Genomic DNA, 22,911 nt, shown 5'->3' with positions numbered 1-22,911 from the left:
ACCAAATAAGAATCAAATATCAATATTCTCAAAGGAGTATCACTTTCAGGAGAAACAAAACATCCATGATAACGGCTCTAGGACCTAGGGAGAAAGCAAAGTAAAAGTCTTTAAAATCTTGTCAATACAAAATCGCACAAACTTTCTAGAAATCAACTCAAGGGTAAATTAAACACTCTATTGAATACCGCATAGATATGCAGATCGGTTCCATTTAGTGTTGTTAGGACTTTTCAATGATCGATGGACAAACTAAGGATGACAAAAACTGCCTCAGGTTGATTTTTAGAAAGTCATTGCGATCCCAATTTGGGTTGCACTTTCCAGTTACCTTGTGATTCAACCCCAGTTTTTATTCTAGAATATCGCCATCTGCGGCGATTTTGGCGAGGGGGCGATGTCATAGCACTCAACATGGCGAAGTGCTACACGTATGTCTGTAAATAGAAGTTACGAATCCGGTACATGTTTTCGTGTTTTCGGCGATAATTTCCGATTTCGCTTGGTTTTGTGAGAGTCAGTTGAGCCAAAAATATGGCGGAGCATTCTCAAGGAAGGGACATGTTCCTTCGGCGGGCCCTCGAGAAGATCCTGAACGATAAAGAGGCGAAGAAATCGTACAACTCACAGCTGAAAAAGGCCTGTGAAGTCGCACTAGGTAAATATTCAAGCCGGATAGAAACCAGTGAAGCCAGCCGAAACTTACCGGTGCAGTGGCGCATCGAGTGTGTGTATGTACTGTGTTTTGTGTATGCGGCTTTCTGTTGTGAGGAGGGGGTGTGTGTCAGTGCAATGTGTAATTTAATAATGATTAGTAGACTATTCAATCATGTTGATTCCTAATTAGATTAAGGTGTATAAATTTAAGATTTTGGTAAATAGAGGTTTAGTAATCATTTTCTGTCATTAACTGTTCACATGTTTAGTGAAAATCTGTTTCGTTATTTGTGAATCAATCCAACAAACTTCACTCCAACTCCAAGTCTACTCTAACTGTTGTTAGTCTGACTCTCACTTCTGAGGCCCAATTGGATCCTGCCATTTTGGGGAGTAGGATCAAGAGAGAGAGAGAGAGAGAGTCAAATCAAAACCCAGATTAGGTCTATATGTATAGAAACTCATTTACAGAAATTGCAAATAAATGAAGTTGAACGTTAAAACTTTGGTCTCCGCTTAGTTCTAGATCTATAAAGTATAAATAACAAAATTTTAAAAAAATTTGGGTGTACATTTAATACGAGAATGGATGGATGGTAAGGCTAAGGGCTTGGTGATAATATTGATACCACCAAGCCTTATTTGGCATCCATTTGCCTGCGTGAAGAGTGATGTAAATAAAACGCAAAATGTGTTCGTACCGGTAATCAATAAACACCAATTCCTGCACCCGACGAATATTGCAAATAACCTTTGGAGTTCACTAGTGGACTCTTTCATCTGATATAGATCTAAAACACTTGGAAATTTGTTACTGGAGTGAGAGCGCTTCGTTTGCCTACCATGTGTTCCTGATGATGCGATTTACATAGAAAGATTATGACCTCAGACAAGAGTTCGCGATGTTGGTTCTGCCTCAAACAAAAATACATGCAGTAAATGATTGTTTTGGCATTGCCAACTTGATACTTACAAAAATAGCGGTTACCGGTGTGAAAAGGCCCGCCCAGGGAGTTTCCTAAAGTCAAAGGGTGGTATTCTCATAAGTTAAGCTGGACTAAGTCCAGGCTAAACAAGAATTTTAGTTCACACTTCTATGGAATGCTAGGTTTCATCTTCCTTCTTCAATATTCATGACAAAGATAATCTACCAAAGACTTTGTTAAAATTCAGTTCATACTTATTTTATCTTTTTTTTCCCCATTTCATTGCAAAATAAATTTTGTGGACACTTTTAATTGTAGGATCAAAATAATCTGTACAGGGTAAATGAGTTGGCAACCGGCACTCCATAAAAGTGTGGACTAAGTTAAGCCAGTCTTAACTTAGTACGCGCTATCGGAATCCCACCCAAAGTCTCAATATTAATGCACAGAAAGTAACCTATCGGCTAAATTATTTGTGGTAAGTTTTTCTGTGGGGAAGTAGGTAGCCATTGATTTCGCGACCAACCAGTCTTATGAAACGCACTGCATCATATCCACCAATCGCCCCATACGGAAAGGCAAGCTAACTTATCATCATAAATTTCCCTCATGCAAAGAATCTATAAGAGACTGGGGGTGTTTGTTGATGGGACATCCAATTCGCTGTGTACGAAACTTGTACACCCATCTATGGTATTTCTCCCAAGTCTGGTGTCAGCTGTTATATACTGCACATGGAAACTGCCGTCCTGTTAGTAATATACAGTACTTTCCATGTACAGTATGTCTCCATATGGAAATCTGTATGTGGCATGCAGTGTCAATATGATTAGTGCAAACAATAAACCACAACATACACATACTGAATGAAAGGTGTGTGTTATCGGGTTTGTATAGACTTGTATCAATGAGATATGATTATTTTAATATGTCTTGGGACCTTTAACCTCACCATCCAAAAGACACGACTCAGCTTTGAAACCTGGGTCAACTAGGACAATTTGTAGGCAAAAACGGAGAGCTCAGAGCAGACCAAGTGACCAACTTACATGTATATCTCCCTATTAAATCAACATTAGACTCACATGAAGAACTTAAGATCTGGTTTTAATTTTCAACAAAACACAGAAACAAAACAGAGAGCTAGTTTTCACCTATCAGTAAAAAAGAAGTTTTTTTTTTTTTTTTTTGGGGGGGGGGGGAGGGGGCCGGGGGGTCATGTATTGCATAGTGTGTTAGTGTCTTCTGAAGATGTTATGAACTTGGCTTGTGTTGTTGAGATGTTCATGTACAGTATGAATCCTGATTAGACAAATATTGCTAAAGTTACATTTTTGTGCTTTTCTTTTTTTCTATTTTTCCACCTGAAAAAAAATGTTTGTTTTCTTCTAAATTCCAAGAAAAGTGTGACAGAATTAATAAATAAAGTAGACCAACATGTTTGTCATTGTCTGGAGCTTCCTCACCTTCAATCTTTTTAATCTGAAACTTAATCATGGGGTAAACCAATACTGTACAGTATTGCTTGATATTAAGTAAAATTAAGTAAAATCAAGTAACCATGGAAGAATCCTGGATTGATGAACAGGCTTAGACCTACAACATCGTGTATTAAAGTAAAGTAAGGTATATTAACACAAGTCACACCAAAGTCTATGGAATAATACGTTCAGTCATGCGTGACGCAGTGTGAGAGTGTCTACTTTATTTCAAGAGCAATACTGTAACTCTACGTGTATGTATGCAGGTCTCGACACTAACACTCAAGTTTTTCATTGTATGTACATGCTTTCAGAAAGATACACATAAAATGATGTGCTTTATTTGTGAGCTAACCTCTCGTTTAATTCCAATCCAGCTGTCTGCCACATGCTCAATTTTTTTTACCAAGAAATTATTAACCTCCTGGTTTTGCAAATTGGGTATTATTTTGGAGTGCCAAAATGAGTGACACTTTGTGAATTGCATGTCTGTGTAAACGTACAGTAGGAATAATAACTACTAGAAATACATGGAGCAAAGACTATCAAGAAATCAGTTATGTCAAGAAAAATGTCACAAATTCAATAGTCAATACCAATATTGTATTGCTAGCTTCTAGAGATTAAAATCATGTCATGGTAAAATATTTATGTCACTGTCATATTCACTCATTTCAATAGGGGACACACACAGCTATTGAAATTGCCAGACATGTACAAATGTTTGTGTGTAGGTTGATTTTATGCAAGTCTTTTTTTTATTGTGACCGCAGTTCTTTAGACTTAGAGGATATCCTTGATATGTTGTGTAAATTTATTTGGTTGGTTCCTGTGAGAAATTGCTTGCTATAATTATTATAATCATTTTTATCATTGTATTGATATCATTAGAATGATTTTTGCCCTCTCAGAATCGTCCACATTACAGTTCATGTTGGGCACACATGTTAAAGCCATATATGTCTGCATAATTGAAAAGTCAATGAGGAGGGGAGGGTACATTCATCTCCCTTGTGGAAAATACGCTACATTAAGTTTCCAGTTTAGCGCCTGATGTACTTATATTTCTATTTTTTCTCTTCTCATCTCTTTAGGTGAAATCAAAGCTGAGTTACAGAGTGGAAGGTGAGTCAAATAGTTTTAATTTACTACATTCGAAAGATGGACATACCCGAACAAAACAGATAAACTATAGGCTTACTAATGTTACAATAACACGAATGATGAAAGTGGTCACACGTGAATGATAAAATAATTTGGGGAGTCAAATACGTTGGAATTTAATATACAATCAAAAGCCCTGACAGACCTGATCGATAAAGATGTAATATGCTAATGTAATGTTAAAAAGAATGATAATAGTATTCACACCTGAATGATAAAATAAACATAAAGATATATGTGCACTGTTCACTGTTGTGTGTAGTGTACATTACATACATGTCAAATATGAACTGTAAATAAACAAAATTAGTTTCAATTACACATCATGTATAAATTGGTCTTGGTTAAATATTTGGATTCAAACCTCAAATTTCAAACCTTGTGTTAGCAGCTTTTGGAAGTGAAGTTCTGCTGAAATACATGTAGGAATATATTGTAATTATAATATTTAACAAAGAAAGAGTAAAACTTGTAAAGGAATTAATAATTAGATAAAATGTACAAAGTGTATATTTGCAGTGTTATATTTTAGTTAATCATTCAGCTTTTCCTCCCTTTTTTCAAGATGAATAAATATCTATTGAAATTATTGGCTAGGAAGTAGGAAGTAAATGTACATTTCTTACAAGGGATAGACCTGTTTACTAAAGTTAATGCATATCTTATTTTTTTAAATTCTCATGATGACTGAAATAGCTTGCCAGAGGGTTGCCTGACATAACAACAGCTAATTGTATTCAAATTGAAATCCAACCATAGAGATGTCATTTTGTATCGCAGATGAATCAAATAGATGGTAACCCGAAACATGCATCAATTGAAATACATTAATACACAGGTCTATTGTGTTTACATATAATATTTAAATGAAGTTTTAGGTTGGCATTTATTTATAGACATGAACATGTACATTTACTTCTAATTTCTACTTTTTTAGAGGTAATTTGTGCTTGAACATGTATCTTAAAAATCTATATCACAGGTAATTAGATGAGTGAACAACAAACATGAAAGGTTAAAGCAGTTTGGCTTGGCTCTGGGAAATCTCAAGTTCAGATTTTTACATATTGCCATGTTTAGATCATTCTAAAAGAGATATTGAGCATAAAAGGGCATTTTTAGATGTTTTCTTTTACACAGCATTACAGATTCAATGTGCATGTAGTGATGTGCACAGAATCACAGATTGAAATTCACACTCAGAGTACCAGCATCTTCTCAAATCTGTCCCAGATTTCTTGTTTAAAACATATTTCCCTACTTGCCATATTGACAGTGTAACTCACATTTTTCTTTCTCTCTCTCTCTCTCTCTTTCTCTCTCTCTCTCTTTCTCTCTTTCCCTCTTTCCATGCTATTTTTTGATTACCCATCAAAAAACTATTAACATAAGTAATGCATTGTTCATTGATTATACACCATAGCAGAACTATTTCTGCATCTTGATGGGATATTTTTTTAAAGAAAATGTAGATCTTGTTTGTCCAATCACATTGTTCATTAATCCAATTCTTGGCTATATTTACATGAACCTCCTATGCCACGGGATGGTTATATTGATACAGTCAAACCTGTCTATAGCAACCGCCCAAGGGAAACACAAAAAGTGGTCTTTGTAGACAGGTGGTCTCTGTAGACAGGTTCCTTTAGTACATGTTTTAATGAGAAACCATTTTCAAGGAAAACAAAAAATGTGGTCTTTGTAGACAGGTGGTCACTAAAACAGGTTTGACGTATACTTTTCATGTTATGATGAATTTGGTTTGGTGCACTGTAGATCATTCCTCATTTGTGAATTGAAAAGAGTACTATGAAAGAAATAACAATCAGTTTTATTTTATCTTCTTTTTTTTTGAAGTGCTGAATCTTCTCCGGTGAAGGCATCCTCGTCTGCCCTCCCTCTCCCAAAGAGCAACATCAATTCCATCGCAGCGGACAGACACTTCTTACCGTTCGAGCTCGCCTGTCAGTCAAAATCAGCTCGCATTGTGAACACTGCCCTTGATTGTCTGCAGGTGAGTTCCAGCTCATTATGATTGCACTCCCTTCACACTTCAGTGGGAGTGGATGTATGCTTAAAGGCATTGTTTAACATTGTTTCCACCCTTATAAATCTGGGATGCATGGCCCTACATGTTATCAGTGTCTGTAATGTGGTGTAATATTGAGGCCCTAAAAAAATTGTGCTTCAAAATATCATGAAGTACTTCCAAAAAGTAAAAATCTTTGAGTGACCAGTTTTACCATACGGTACTCATTTTCCCCAATTGACTGTAGGGTTATAACAAACTGTTCAAAACCGTTTGGCAAACAGTTTTTGATATTTCTAGTTCAAATCATAAATATCTTGATAATCAGACAGGGGATCGGCTTGTAAAAGTCATGGGATTCCTGACTGACCTAAAGGTTTATAATTATGATTGCAGAAAGAGCTAAATCCAGGATTTTGTTTAGAATCTGAGGCAAAGATACCCAATCCTTTTAATGATATGAGGAGCAAGGACCCAAGAGCTTACAGTGAAAATAGAAGGTATAGATAAGTGAAACCTGTGTATAAAGACCGTAAAAAAGGAGACCAGAAATATAGTCTTCATAAGCAGGTGCTCGTTGTGTTACAGGTTAAATCAGTACATGTTTCTATTAGAAAGAAAATAAAGCTGTTGCTATGGAAACCTGACACCTCAAGTGGTCTATACTGCATGTCCCCTGGATTCTGAAGTCAAGGTCTACACAGATTAGCCCTTTCTCAACAGAAGTAATGAAGACATATTTTTGTATGAGCTACGTGTAGTGTACATTGCCTGCTGCAACATGTACATGTAGATGTCATTGTGGAAATTATATTTTCTTCCCCTAAAATTAAACACTCCCCTTTTATGACAATAGCCTACATTTTGTGGTTTGGCTTAAGTTACTTCCGAGTCCAGAAAATTAAATGAGTAGAATGAGAAAAAATTCCTGCACATCTGTGTCTGATTTGACATTGTATATCAGAGACGTGACGTTCTATAACAATGTAGCACTGAAAGGAAAAGAAAACTGTTGCCAATTAAAAGAACAAATTGTATCAAATAACCTCAAATTCCTGCCAAGAAATTTAAAAATGAAAAATCAGTTTTTAGATCTTTAAATTGGCAACATTTTGAGATGTTCAAATTCACTCTACGTCTATAGATATATTTCAATTTGTTCACTTTCCAACATACATGTACCTCTAATCTGACATTGTAAAGCAGAGACATGACGTTCTATAACAATGTAGCACTAAAAGAAAAAGAAACTTTTGCCAATTTGAAGAAAAAAATGTATCAAATAACCTCTTAAATAAATTCCTGTCTGAAAAGGCATGTATATTGTAGAAAAACACATCATTTGACACATAATATTGAGAACCATAATAAAGGTTTAAAGTTCAAAAGGCCATGTCTTCCTTTGGCACTTTTCTCCCAAATCAAGTTACACCTGTAGGTTGCCCTAGTGATAAATGCACAACAGGAAATGGAGTAATTTTGACTTATAAATACAAATTAGCAATGTTCCTTATGATTATGAAATGCGTGTGAGCAGCAGATAAAGCACATGTTTGGTTCTGCTTGAACTCTTGTAATGGGAAAAGTTCAGTAAAAGTGCATTGTCTGTTTACAGCCAGAAGGGTGTTAACTCTGTGGTACATGATATGACTTAATGACATTCTGGCTCCAAACAGAAAGCATGTGTTGTTGATAGAGTGAAAAGTTATGCAGAAGTACATGGCAATAAGCTGTTTGGAAGCTCTGGAAAAACCACTGTGAACTCATGGAAACAAAACAAGACAACAAAATTTTCAAGTGTTGAAGTATTAATGAGAATATAAATGTGATTCAAATCAATTTAAATAATTTATTTACAAATTCCAACATGACAACATCAATGAAAACGATGTGTATAAACAGTCAATGGGCAATAAACACATTATAAAACTATGACATTTCAATTAATGATTCAGAAGATAAAAAACTAAACAAGTTAAGCATTCAGTGAGAAACAAGGTTATAATTATCTTTACCACTTATGCTTCTGAACATGTGTACTTATCTTATTGCCTAAAGGTACTGATAGATCATTGGAGGAGAGACAGCACTTCTTTCAAGGAGAATGTTATTAACAAGATAGTATCATGTTAATAACAAAACAGTGTCTTGCAATATTACCAATTGAACTTTTATGAAACAGCCTTGTTTATCTTTCAATATTTGAAATTCTTTAAACGTTGTTACCATAGAAACAGATAGCATATAGTCACTTGACTGGAGAGGAGCTTGACAGGATCACTCTGGGGAAGTAGCCACTATACTGGATAGATGAAACTATTTATGGATGCATCATAAACATATTTAATTGCAAGAATTTATAGTAATTCTCAATCATACCTGAGCTCTTCTTTTCATCTCGTTACCATAGAAACTGATCACATATGGTCACTTGACATTACTATGGGGAAGAAACTGATAGATTAGACATTAGAGATTGTTTTTCAATATTCATAATGATATTCTGATAAAATGATCTCGTTTCATCTCTCAATGTTTAACTTTTCCTCTTTTCTTGTTGCCATAGAAACTGATAGCGTACGGTCACCTGACAGGGGAAGGGCCTGACAGTACTGCTCCGGGCAAGAAGCTGATCGATAGGATAGTAGAGACAATATGTGGGTGCTTCATAGGGACCCAGACGGATGAAGGGGTCCAGCTTCAAATCATCAAGGTAAGCAGAATAGTTAACAAATGTTTACTATTTATGAGTGAGATAATAATAATAATAATAATAATAATAACTTTTATTTACCCAGGGTAGCCACTTCAGTTATGAAACTGTTCTTCCAGCGGGCCCTGCATAACATAATATGTTATTACTACCCTTCTCCAATCTAATATGCTGAGCGCCTACATGTAGCTAGAAGGCAGAAGGTCCCATTGTTATAAGTCTTTGGTATGACTCGGCCGGGGTTCGAACCCACGACCTCCCGTTCATGAGGCGGGCGCTCTAACGACTGAGCCACCATGCTCGATAGTAAGACTGTTCCTGAGGTGAAAGATGCAGCTGTTCTTTTCAACGAGGCAGTAGCTTAAAGATAAACTTGACTTCTGGTAAAAAAAAAAAAGAAAATGAATTCTCACAGAATCAAACAAAATTTACACTGAATGTTCAAGTTTACAAATGAATGTCATTTGCCAAACAATTTTGGTAGAAAGTGTATACTGGCTAAGCATAGACAGATGAGGAAATAAAGGTAAGTAGGTCCAACACCATTTGTGTAGTCCCATACATCTTTCTGTGTACAGTGCTTGTTACTTTACCAAGACTGGGCCAAAATCATCATGATTTTGATGACTCCAGAACCTTGAAGTACACACTGTACATGCTACATGCTCAACTTTTTCTGATCCATTCCACACCTTTTCTTGCACAATGCAATCGCATGACCAGAACTCAACTTTATCTTTAATTTTCCAACTCACACTCGTCAAATCAAACTTACTCCGCACTTTGTTGATAGGAATGAATGAAGTTATTCAGCGTTTGGTCCTCTATGAAAGCCATCTTTGACCCCATAGCTGCACATTCCAAACTGGTCTCCATTGCTGTATACTCATCCATCGAAAACCAGTAGCATTCAGTGTACAAAGGGCAAATCTATCCTTTGTAAAACTTCATTTGCATGAAAGCAGAAAAATAAGGGAAGCGGAATGATACGAGTTTAAAAAAAATTGGACAAATAATAAAAAGAGTTATGCACGTTTGAATGATGCTATCACTGATTCTATGCAGATCTCAAATTACAGTAGATTGTAAAATACATGTATTTGCAATCAACTCGCCTATGTTTTGTTAAGTACATGAGAGCACTCTCCTGCCGGTCATACGCACCTGCTATAAGGTCTATACAAAAAAAGATGTTGTATTGCCCTTTGCGACCAACCCAAAAATCTTGGTCGGCTTTTTAAAGTAGTGTTGTTGATTTTTAACCATGTTTTTGAGGAAAAAAATATTATAGCATTCAAAACTGACAAATATTAGCCCAAACAGGGAGGGAAAAAAAAGGAAAAAAAGTTTTTAAAAAAAAGATTTCTGACCGACCGACCATGCATCGGCACCTAAAGGGCAATACAACATCTTTTTTTTTTAGGCCTAACGTCTTACTTGTTAGGAAGAGTCTCGTCCACCAGAACTTTCAAACATAAAACTTTGATTTTGTAACCTCTTTCTTCTCAGGCCCTACTCACGGCCGTCACATCGCCGACATGTGAGGTGCACGAGGGCACCCTTCTGCAGGTCGTCCGCACCTGCTATAACATCTACCTTGCCAGTAAGAACCTGATCAATCAGACCACTGCCAAGGCAACCCTCACACAGATGCTCAACGTTATCTTCTCTCGCATGGAGCAGCAAGCCGTGAGTGTACCTCAGGATTGGTTGATTTTCTTCTCATTGTTATTATTATTACTCTTTTCTTTTAGTCTTAAATATTGAATTGAATTTTGTTCATGCTTGATGACTATGAACAGCAAAACAGTAAACAACAAAATATATACAGTTAAAAACTTCATACCCCTTGTAAATTTGGTGTTTTTGGTGTTTTTCGAAAGGTGGACTAGTTGAATGAGGTGTTTTGTTGAATACTTTTAGATGTAAGCTTTAATGTCACATTCTTAATGAACATAAATTGGGAAAAATCAATTTTTCACATACTTAACAAATTACAAAAATTTTGGAGCTTGAAAAGCCATTTGTTTAAGAAGGCTTCCCAAATCCCATTGTCAGAAATCTTGTATTCAGAAAACAGATAAATGCCTTTGTAAATGTAACAGCTCTTCATTGAGTTAATTTCAATATTTCTTTGGTACATTTAAGACAGCAACAGAGCAGATATAGAGATAAACGTAGAAGAAATGATATAAAGAAAATAGGAAGCACATTTCTGTGGTTTTGAATTGAGAAAAAAAATTGTAATAGATTTTAGAGAAGCTGTTTTCTTCAACAAGAAGGAAAGATATCCACACACCTGTCTCAAAACCACAAAATAAGAGGTACCCATGTTGAACATCATAAATGCTTTATGTTCAATTCATTCTACTTAAACACTCACTGAATTATTTTCTCTTCTTCTGCTCCTTTTTTTAATTTTTATAGATATATGAGGCAAAGCTGAAGGCTGATGAAGCATTAAAAGAAGGTTTGTATGAATAGAATAATTATATATTTACTCCTTCTTTTAAAAACACAACCTACAATGTTGTGATAAAGCGCAGGGGTGCATAAAAGGTATTGATACTTTAATCCGTAAAGTGTCATGGGTTTGAAACCAATTAAATGCGCTCGTGCCCTTTGGTAAGGCTTTAATCGTTGTTACCAAGTCTCTTGGAGAAGATGTAAAGCCATCACTCCCCTGGTTGCTAAACATAAACATTAGCATTCAAGTAAAGCAATCAAACTCTCAAAATTCAAAGTCCTTTATCTTCAGTGAACATCGGTGTTAAACTCTCTATTATTTGTGTGATTTTCGTAACTTCCCAGAAGAAGAGAAAGGTGGATCGGGTGACGGTGCAAAGGAGACAGAGACAGAAAAACTGACCAATGGGACTCCAGAGGGACTTGACCTGGAAGTAGATGCAGAGGACACCACAGGTGACCTTTAGATTTCTTTCTGTAGTGAATTATAATTTAGGCTGGATTGCTTCCCAGGGAGTGGAGAATGTGCATACATTGTGTGCGAGCAAGCCTTAATCTGATGACCCGGTTAATATTATATCTGTAAAGCGCTTAGAGATATCGTTGATGTATTAAAGGTACTACTGTATGTCCCATTTGCAGGCCCAAAAAATGAAAATGTTAAATTCCAGCAGCATTTGAAAGATACTACTAATTTAGAACTTCCCTAAAAAAAAAAGGGGGGGGGGGCTTGAAAATGTCTTTAAGTGGGAAAACAGCATAATTTGAATATTAGGACACTGCTACTGCTAACATCTATGATTCTTTCTTCTTCAGATGGACCCACCAGTTCAAAGAAGACAGAAGAAAGTCCAGCCACCGTAGAAAATGGAGAAGATGTTGAAAGCATTGTTAACGAGATCATGGATGACCTCTTAAAATCTGTCGATCTTGAGAGTAAGTTTGTATATATGATTTAAAGCAGGACTGTACTGCTTGTAGCTACTTGCGCCCTCTATATAGCAAACAATGCCTAAGCGGTACCCGTTGGTCACCTTTGGTCCCCTTTTTCGTATGTTAATTGAGAGCTGATTTGATGAGATAACCACCTGTCAGTGACCACCAGGGAGGTCTAATCCCCCTGGCCAAACTAGTGCAGGTAGGCTTTAAAGGACTTTACCATGAGATATTGGAATGAGGTTCTTTTGTTTACATGTCTGTCAATTTTGTAGGTTGATATATTGTGAAAACAAGTTGAAATTATCATATATTAATCAATCATTGTAGCATTGTATTCAATCTCAAAATAAATTACGTCCCATTTCAGTTAATGCACTTTGTAATGTATTCCCCCTCCCCTTCCCTTTCCCTTTCTTTTTCCCCCCTTTTGTATTAGTGTTTAGGTTTATCTCTACTTTTCTTTTCTCAACAATACAGTGTATATTTTTTAAGGGGTTGACGTTCATAAGGCTAATTGCCCTTTTTGTTAACCCCACATTCCCATAAAATTTTGTTTGCTCCTTCCCTTTGTATTTTTCTTGTTATCGATCTTTATTTGTATATCATGTTTGTATATTTTAATGTTTTTATGGAGAATGAAATAAATGAAATAAAATGAATGAATATAACTGGTAGTTAACAATGTGAATCACTCAATCATGTTTAGTTATGTCATTTCCATCTCAGGTTTACACACACTTTTTAACAAACACTCATCCATGCCCGTAACTCCGTGGTAGACTTTAATAGGTGCTTGATTATTATTGCATTGGCATTGTCTTTTAATTTCATTAGGCTTGATTTGCACAGTCGTAACATTTCCAAGGCCACCCTTAAAGATACATGTAGCTTTAAACCATACCTCTTTTTGGTTAAAACCAAAGTCTACATGTATCTCTGCAGCAACTCCAAGGGCCTGTTTCATAAAACCTGTTATCAATAACAAATTCTAAAATTCTATGACAAATTTGCTCTCAGCCAATCAAATGCCACTATTTCAGTAGCTTATAACAGTTGTAACTTTTTATTGATGACAAGTTTTAAGAATCAGGGCCCTGATTTGACCTTGCATGATAATTTCTTATGACATTTTGCAACAATCCCTTTCACCAAGATTGGCTTGCTTCAAGCAACAAAAAAAGGAAAATCTAGTTTTAATCTCACTTATCCTTATGTAGGTGCAGAAGATGCCGTCAAGACACCGGACTCCATCACAAGCACCAGTCTATCTGCAGCCCCCTCTGTTGGCTCCCTGAAGTCGCCCAGCACCGCCTCAACACCAACTATCCCTCCCATCGGTGATGACGATCTTGACAACGAGCCGTTCTCCCACATCCTCCAGAAGGATGCCTTCTTGGTCTTCAGGTCGCTATGCAAGCTCTCCATGAAGCCCCTACCAGACGGGCATCCCGACCCCAAGTAAGTTGCTGGTCTAATGATAAGGCCTAAAAAAAAAAAGATGTTGTATTGCCCTTTGCGACCGACCCAAAAATCTCAAACTTACGGTCAGCTTTTTAAAAAAGTTTTTTTTTTTTTTTTTACCATTTTTTAGAGAAAAAAATGTTGTAAAGTATTCAAAACTGAGAAATACTGACCGACCCATGTTTTGGCACCTAAAGGGCAGTACAACATCTTTTTTTTTTTAGGCCTAATGGTTGCTTCTTATATAGCGCACATGGTCGTCCCATCCTGAAGTTCATGGCGCTCTAACGTTATTACCCCGGTCATATCTGGCGGTTAAATCTGGAGCGCTCTGGCTTATCCCGTACCTTTTTACACCTGGATTGTACCCATGAGCTTCGATCCAAGATCCTGTCCCTGCAGCTGCTCTTGTCCGTCCTGCAGAATGCCGGAACTGTCTTCAGGACCAATGAGATGTTCATGACAGCCCTCACGCAATACCTACACTAAAGATCTCACTCCCTTTCTAAACATTTATTCCTCACAGGTCGCATGAGCTTCGGTCCAAGATACTGTCGTGGCAGCTGCTCCTGTTCGTCCTGCAGAATGCCGGAACTGTCTTCAGGACCAATGAGATGTTCATTGCTCAGTACCTGCACTAAAGATCTCACTCCCTTTTCAAACATTTATTCCTCCCAGGTCCCATGAGCTTCGGTCCAAGATCCTGTCCCTGCAGCTGCTCCTGTCCGTCCTGCAGAATGCCTGAACTGTCTTCAGGACAAATGAGACGTTCATCACAGACATCACGCAGTACCTGCACTAAAGATCTCACTCCCTTTTAAACATTCATTCCTCCTAGGTCGCATGAGCTTCGGTCCAAGATACTGTCCCTGCAGCTGCTCCTTTCCGTCCTGCAGAATGCCGGACCTGTCTTCAGGACCAACGAGATGTTCATCACGGCCATCAAGCAATACTTGTGTGTGGCCCTCTCCAAGAACGGAGTATCCTCAGTTCCAGAGGTCTTTGAGTGCTCCCTGGCCATCTTCTTAACCCTGCTCAGCCTCTTCAAGACACATCTAAAGATGCAAATTGAGGTATGACTTCTATTTCCATTCAAACCTGTCCTGATGACCCCTCTCTGTGAAGGCCAACTCACTATAATAGTTATTATACAGTGCATCCCAGAATAAATCGAAACCGAGAATTATTGATGTTTTATCATATCTTAATCACAATTATAATTAATAAATAATACATATTTGTAAAGCTTAGATCCTCCTCTTTCATTTGATGCTACTCATATAATGCATATTTCACGCATGATTGATTAAAATCAATTCAAAGAAACGGAACCCAAAAGTCATTTGGCAGACAGTATCTTAATTTTAAAGAGAAAAAACATTGATAATTTTCGGTTTTAGTTTTTTTCTGAGACGCACTGTATTGTCTCCTTCAGAGAAGCAATATGTGTTTTAAATTCCATCTAGAAATGACATATTTACAGTGGCTTCTTTTCTGTTTTTCTTCAATTGTCTTAATGATGAATATGGTCCTACAGTACTCTATCTGCTTTACATATACAAGAACTCTTTGATAATGTTCTACTCTTTGGTGTTTTATCAGGTATTTTTCAAGGAAATCTTCCTGAATATTCTGGAGACTCCAACTAGCAGCTTTGAGCAGAAGTGGATGGTGGTTCAAGCACTTACAAGGATATGTGCAGGTTAGTTGCCTTAGCAGTTATGATATTGATCTGTTCAGATACAGTGCTTTCAAATTTGAGAAGGGTTCAACTCTTCAAAGCACCCGGAGTGTTGGCTCAGTCAGTAGAGCGTCCGCCTCACAACCGGGAGGTCGTGGGTTCGATCCCCGGCCGCGTCATACCAAAAGTTGTTAAAAGCTGGGAGTTGCTGCTACCTTGTTTGGCATTCAACAATAAGGGATAGAGCAACGTCGATCTGGCGCTGCTCAGTGGCTGCCGGGCTCACGATCAATTGGGCAAAAAGAATTTTCATTTCGGTTTGATAAAATTTGGAGTAGACTAAAAGATTATTATTATAACAGTTATGATCCTGCACTTTGCAATACACACTTAAACCCCCAATGGGGAGAATTCCTGCCAGTTGCTATTTCACAGGCATGCACATGTCAATCCACCCACAGTGATGTTTCCATTCTACGGGGTACCCATTTAACACTGGGTGTAGAGAAGCAACGTAATAGATGCCTCGCTGAGGACATTAGTTTCGTACCAGGGTTCAATTCCTGGTGAAGTGATCAATCTGAAAGGCAATGGCCCTACATTCTTAGCCTTTCAGTTATCATATTTATTCTGAAAATCAAAATTGGTCTTTAAAAAATCATGATTACATGCTAGTTTGAAGCATATTGGTGTTACACTCTTCGAAATCGATCACAATATCTCTATCATTCCTCCCCTCGTCAGATGCCCAGTGCGTTGTCGACATATACCTCAACTACGACTGCGACCTTTCAAGCGCCAACATCTTCGAGCGGCTGGTCAACGACCTGTCCAAGATCGCTCAGGGTCGTCACGCCATCGAGCTCGGAGCCACGCCCCAGCAGGAGAAGAGGATGAGGGTGAAGGGATTAGATTGTCTGGTATCCATCCTCAAGTGCATGGTGGAGTGGAGCAAGGACCTCTATGTTAATCCTAATCTACAAGCTAATCTAGGTGAGCAAAGTCTGCTTCTTAATTAATCCTAATCCCTGAAAATTTATCTGAATCTCCAAGCTGACCTAGGTAGACCAAAGACCTCCACATTAATCCTAAATAATCCTCATCTACAAGCTAATCTAGGTGAGCAAAGTCTGCTGCTTAATTAATCTTAATCCCTGATCTGTATCTCCAAGCTGACCTAGGTGCACCAAAGACCTCCACATTAATCCTAATTAATCCTAATCTCCAAGCTGGCCTAGGTGCACCAAAGACCTCCACATTAATCCTAATCTTGAAGCTGATCTAGGTGCACCAAAGACCTCCACATTAATCCACATTAATCCTAATCTCAAAGCTGATTTTAATGAGAAAAGACCTCTAATTCATCCTAAGGCCAGTGAACAATGAACATTATTCTTTTCATTTAGGTTAATTCAAATCCTCAAGCTGATCTGGGTAACGAAAATATTCATGTTCATTTAAATCCAGAAACTCCTAGATCTGTCAAGTTTCATGCCATGATGAGTTAATAGGTTTGTATATAAATTAGGGTATCTGAATAAACATAATATATTTACATAAGCATATGATTATACTTGTAGGTCAAGAGAAAGCTGTTGGAATGGACCAGACCGATGCTGACAGCGGCAAGGGCACCATGACCAGCTCCGGTAGCCAGAACTCTCTTGTCTCCACCCCGTCCGGCTCACTGGGTGCCGTCAACCTCAACTCAAGCCAGACCCTACCCTCGGACAGTCCCGAGCAGTTTGAGACAATCAAACAGCAGAAGGAAATCATGGAACAGGGAATTGAAATGTAAGTTGGTGAAGGCGCTACTTAGTCCCTCAGAAAATGATGATGATAAGCACTTGTATTGCGCTGCCTACCTAGAACTTTTGTTCTGAGGCACACTTCAAGTAAAAAGAGGTGAAAAAAGAGTCCAATAGAGTCCTCATGTCAAGCTTTGCTAAAAATACATGTAAGAGAAAGCTTTCAACTTGGATGTTGTAGTTCTCATGTCCAATGGTACATGTACATTAACTAACAAAGCAGGCTTTAGTCATCCTCCTGGGTTGGATTTGAACCCACGATCTTTGGTTCCACAGGCAGACGCTTTACCGACTGAGCCAACTCGCCTCCTCAATCAATGAGTCACTCTTCATCTGCTCCACACCTTGCAGTGCTGCTAAGTTCCACTTTGCAGATTCTAAAGGAGCAATGCAGTCAATGCACAAGGAATAACCCACTTCAAGGAGGCTGCTTTACCCTCCATCAGAATGATGCAGCCCCCTGTAGGATCTCACATCATATAAGCCTACTAGCTTGGTTTTTACTTTCACTGGACTTAGCATATTTTACTGTTAATTAACAAGTGCTTTTTTCACACACCATTCCTGCACTTTGTGACACTCCTTGTAGTTACTCACCTCACCTACCATCCCAGTATAGCTTCCTGAGTGAGCTGCCAAAGGGATTACCCAACCAAGTACCAAATTCAACAAGAAATTAAGGAAATGATACACTCATTGTTTGCTTCATTTAATTTTATTATTTTTTCGTTTTGTTTTCTTCGCTTGCAGCTTCAACAAGAAGAAACCCGGCAAAGGCATCCATTATCTCCAAGAGCACGGTTTACTGGGGAAGAGGCCCGAAGACATTGCAAGGTTCTTCCACAAAGATGAGAGATTAGAAAAGGTTAGAAATATAAATAGATAGATAGTCAAACTTATTTTATTCATCATAAAAACATTTAGATAAAATAACATACAGTATCGCATACATATAAATACAAAATAACATACATTACAAAGATAATCATACAACACAATATGCATCATAAAGGTAATCTAGACAAAATATAGGGGAAAGTGAGTATTTATGAGAATGAGGAGACAGCTAGAAAGGAAATGCCTTATTAGTGGTGCCACCTACACAAAAACTTAAACTGAAAATATGAAATTGGGATAAGATGAGAGTATATCAAGACCAGAGAAACTTATGTTTGATATTTTTCTGAAGGAATAGGAGCAATGGGAATCATTGCATGCTTTGAAAGTTTGGTCTGAAACGTGATGAAAAAAGCTGTGAATCTCTTTGTAAGAATGCGTCAAGTTTACATCTTTTGAATCATAACATAGCTGGAAAAGATGTACTCTCTTTCACTACTTCAGTGACTGTTTCTGAAGAACTGTTCCTATATATTTACACAGTATATCCTCAAAATGACTCACAATTTGTTGTAATATACAGTGCACGTTATGTTGTATGCATGCAATTGTTTTGCTTATTCATGTAGAACTTTAATGTTTTTGTTAAATTTTGCCCATTGCACTTTACAAGGGTAATAGCTTGTATTTTCCTAAGAATACACGTACCTAATGTTTTGATTTCTTACAAGTACATGTAAATGTATTATGTACCTATTGTTTTATTACAAATAGTTATAATTTTTCTATTTTCTTATACAGACGATGATTGGAGAGTTCATGGGCGAGAGAGATATGTAAGTATACACAAAAATACAAATACTTTACACATAGGAAGCACTTTTAAAGGGATCAGGTATTTTTGTCTCAGATTTTAAACAAAATCCTGGTTTAAGCTCATGCTGCAATCATAATTACACCTTTTGGTCAGTCAGGAACCCCATGACTTTTACGAGCCGATCGCCTGTCTGATTATCAAGACATTTATAACTGGATATCGAAATTTTAAATACCGTTTTCCTAACGGTTTAATAGTGTAACACAACAGTTTATTGGGAGAAATTAGTATGGTAAAACCAGTCACTCAAAGATTTTACTTTTTTGAGGCACTTCATGGTCATTTTGAAGCGCAATTTCTTTAGGGCTTCAATATTATACCATATCGCGGACGCTGTTAACACGTAGGGCCATGCATCTCAGATTTAACAGATTAAACGATGCCTTTAAAGGTTTGGTTTATTTCACCATGCACTAATGTGCCTTTTCATTGTCAATGTTACTTGTACGTATTTAAAAATTCCACTATCATGTATGCTCGTTTCATACTCTGATAAATTGTTTTATCTCGTCCAGGTTCAATAAAGAATGCATGTACGCATACGTGGATGAATTCGACTTCAGCGGGGTTGATTTCGTGGGGGCGCTACGCATGTTTCTAGCAGGCTTCCGTCTGCCCGGGGAGGCACAGAAGATCGATCGTATGATGGAGAAGTTTGCTTCACGGTACTTTGAATACAACCCGACACAGAGGGTCTTTGCCAGTGCCGACGCAGCCTACGTGCTGGCCTATTCTATCATCCTCCTCACCACAGATCTTCACAGTGCTCAAGTAAGAGATGTGTCCCTTTTCTTCATTAAGTTTACAATTACAATTGATGTCCATTGGCAAGATGTTAATCTACATTTGCCACTCTCCACCAAGGTGTTAAATGGGTACCGGTAGGAAGGAATTCCTTGAATGCTGTGAGCGCCAAAATCGGCTGCCTAGCAGAGCCGGGGTAATAGTTGGAGCGCCTTGAGCACCATGCATGGTAGATATGTGTGCTTTATAAATATCCTATATTATTATTATTATTAAGAAGAAGATGTCTAAAGAGGAGTACATCAGATTATCGTGGTATTAACGACAGAAAGGATCTACCAACTGAGTGCCCCTCAGATATCTGTGATAAGATCACTGTCACTTGTATTAGAACCTCCCTGCACGGTCACTTACAGCTGGGCATCTCATCAAATCAGCTCCAATTAACATACATGTAAGAAAAAGGGGACAATGGGGACCAATGATCACCGATTAGGCATTGTTTGATATATAGAGGGCGAAAGTAGCTGTAAGTAGTGCAGTGGGGCTTTAATAGTGCCGTTGTTTATGTCTTGCTATTATCCAGGTGAAAAAGAAGATGTCCAAAGAGGAGTACATCAGGATGAACCGTGGTATAAACGACAGTAAGGATCTACCGACAGATTACCTGTCCGATGTCTATGATGAGATAGCTGGTAACGAGATCAAGATGAAACAGACTCCAAGCAGCAAGCCAAACCAAGCAGGTGAGTCGTCCAGTTAGATGGTGATAATCATAACTAGAGGTATCGTGGTCGAGTGGATATGTCACCGGACTGTGGATCACAAGGTCCGCGGTTCAAGTCCCGCCGCGGCACTAATGTCCTTTGGCAAGACACTGATCTACATTTGCCACTCTCCACCCAGGTGTAAAATGGGATATTTTTGCAAACTTTCAGCATTGGCCTTTTTTAGAGAAATTGTATTTGCAGATAGCAACCTTTCAAAGAATTCATTAAATCGCTGTTAAATGCATACATGTACATTTTTTGGTCATTAGTGCTTTCTTTTGTTTTGATCTGATTGTAGCTGTGACGAGCGAGAAGCAGAGGAAACTGTTTTACAACATTGAGATGGATGCAATCTCCTCCACAGCAAAGAGTTTGATGGAGAGTGTTAGCCATGTGCCGTCAAGTTTCACTTGTGCTACACATTTAGAGCATGTCAGGCCAATGTTTAAGGTAAGAGATATGATGGATGGATGGGGGATGAATGGATGGATGAAGTTAGCCCATATTCACAGAGAAGAGTTTGATGGAGAGTTCTAGCAAAGACAATTTTAACACGTAAACCAATAGGGATCGCAGCATGAGGGCCTTTTTCAAAAGACTATTGACTGGTAGGCGGGTATGAAGGCACTTTTCAAAAGACTATTGACTGGTAGGCGGGTATGGCTAAAATCACGACTTCAATTTCAACCAATCAGATGGCTAGATTTCTAAAGAGAAGTATACAATCTTTGGTCACGAATGAATATAGTACATGGAATCCTTTTTGAAGAGATGTTTGAGTGCAGTACAAAAAGTGAGACCAGAAGAATTGATTTAGTGGAGAAAGCATGGTTTTGAATATTGATAATTCTTGATAATTCAACTCTTCAAATCCACTCCTACAAATATTGCAGGAGGCATGGACGCCCTTCTTGGCGGCCTTCAGCGTGGGTCTCCAGGACTGCGACGACCCCGAGATCGCCAACAACTGCCTCAACGGCATCTGCTGTGCCATCCGCATCTCCTGCATCTTCCACATGGAGATGGAGCGCAACGCCTACGTCCAGGCCCTCTCCAGGTTCACCCTCCTAACCACCAACTCCTCCATCGTCGAGATGAAGACCAAGAACATCGAGACCATCAAGACATTGATCACCGTGGCGCACACGGACGGCAACTATCTCGGGAAGTCGTGGCTTGAGGTATGTGACCTGATTTTTTTCTGGGTAAAAAATATGATAATATGTGAGATTTTTAAGGTGCCGAATCCGCTTGAAAACCTCGAGGTGTACTTGTGAAGAAGAAAAAGAATGGGAAAAAGAGATCATGAAAAAGCATCTGCATTATGAACACAAGTAACAGAAGTAAGATAGAACATACAAAAATGACAGAACAATTGGTTTTATGCTGAATGAAACAGATATGTTTTAAAAACACTTCACTGATTCACTATTACAAATCATTTAGTTCACTGTGGATTTTTTAAATTATAGTTTAGACCTTGATTTGAATATAAACCTACTTTGTGAATTTAAGCCAAAATATTCACCCTGTATGAGTGTATTATTAACCATTTTTTTGTAAGAACAATATTTGTGTATACTTGCTAGTGATCATGTGTGGAGGTTTTTGTTTTATTTAAAAAAAAACAGAATCTGTTTAGTATCATTCTATTCAAGATTAATATTTCATGTTAAATCCCTTTTTGTTTGTTTTTCTTGTTATTCCTAGATGTTGAAATGCATCTCTCAGCTGGAGCTAGCTCAACTCATAGGCACGGGGGTCAAGACAAAGTTCCTGTCAACGACCTCATCAGGGTCAGCGGGGTCAGGGGGTCAAGGTAGCTCTGTCATGGTGGGGTCAAGTCCAGGTCACCAGAATGACATGCTGGAGTCAGGAGACAGTAAGTTTATATTTGCTATTTGCGTAGGATGGAAAGTTACTTCCTCATTTCACTCCTTTTCATAATCTTCCTATTCATCGTATTTATGCTCGTGTATTCTTCATTCACGTTGTCATCTATATTTCTTACTTTCCCTCTCTCTTTGAATGTGAAAGGGACTTCACCATGATGTAAGTAGATACTATTGTAAAAGGGATATTCGATAAATAATAATAATATTCAGTTCTTGTATAGCGCATAATACATCATGAAATGACATCTCTATGCACTTCAAAAGAGCTTTGGAAATTATTATTGCCTGAAGTTCTCGATTGAAACCTGATTGTCTGAAATTTTTATATGAAAAATTATTTCAATGATAGACAAGAATTAAATTACTTTTTTCAATTTTTGGGTTTCTTTTCCAGCACAGATAATCAGCATTAAAATAGTGTTATATTTTGTCGTATTCCATTGATGCACAGTGTACATGCTCA

At 37.8% G+C, this 22,911-nt stretch overlaps 1 protein-coding gene across 3 annotated transcripts in view; it reads left to right on the top strand.

The window, feature by feature from the left end:
- Positions 1-385: 385 nt before the first annotated feature.
- Positions 386-22,911, top strand: part of LOC754128 (brefeldin A-inhibited guanine nucleotide-exchange protein 1) — a 38,157-nt gene continuing 15,631 nt past the window's right edge. For 2 of the 3 annotated variants that reach the window (XM_030983098.1, XM_030983097.1), the window contains exons 1-20: positions 386-658; positions 4,159-4,189; positions 6,086-6,242; positions 8,824-8,970; positions 10,480-10,659; positions 11,398-11,440; positions 11,782-11,892; positions 12,253-12,372; positions 13,593-13,833; positions 14,675-14,909; positions 15,439-15,538; positions 16,262-16,510; positions 17,098-17,311; positions 18,076-18,190; positions 18,964-18,998; positions 19,555-19,810; positions 20,370-20,529; positions 20,852-21,003; positions 21,447-21,734; positions 22,264-22,435. In XM_030983098.1, the coding sequence (XP_030838958.1) occupies positions 535-658; positions 4,159-4,189; positions 6,086-6,242; positions 8,824-8,970; positions 10,480-10,659; positions 11,398-11,440; positions 11,782-11,892; positions 12,253-12,372; positions 13,593-13,833; positions 14,675-14,909; positions 15,439-15,538; positions 16,262-16,510; positions 17,098-17,311; positions 18,076-18,190; positions 18,964-18,998; positions 19,555-19,810; positions 20,370-20,529; positions 20,852-21,003; positions 21,447-21,734; positions 22,264-22,435 (3,130 nt within the window). In that variant the 5' untranslated portion in view covers positions 386-534. The remainder of the gene's footprint in view (positions 659-4,158; positions 4,190-6,085; positions 6,243-8,823; positions 8,971-10,479; positions 10,660-11,397; positions 11,441-11,781; positions 11,893-12,252; positions 12,373-13,592; positions 13,834-14,674; positions 14,910-15,438; positions 15,539-16,261; positions 16,511-17,097; positions 17,312-18,075; positions 18,191-18,963; positions 18,999-19,554; positions 19,811-20,369; positions 20,530-20,851; positions 21,004-21,446; positions 21,735-22,263; positions 22,436-22,911) is intronic. The other variant, XM_030983099.1, reaches the window with a different exon arrangement.

This window comes from Strongylocentrotus purpuratus, unplaced genomic scaffold (genome assembly GCF_000002235.5).
Source record: "Strongylocentrotus purpuratus isolate Spur 01 unplaced genomic scaffold, Spur_5.0 spur5_scaffold_13, whole genome shotgun sequence".
NCBI classification, from domain to species: Eukaryota; Metazoa; Echinodermata; class Echinoidea; order Camarodonta; family Strongylocentrotidae; genus Strongylocentrotus; species Strongylocentrotus purpuratus.
The sequence above is the reverse complement of the archived record's forward strand: the minus strand, read 5'-3'. Positions and strand labels throughout refer to the sequence as shown.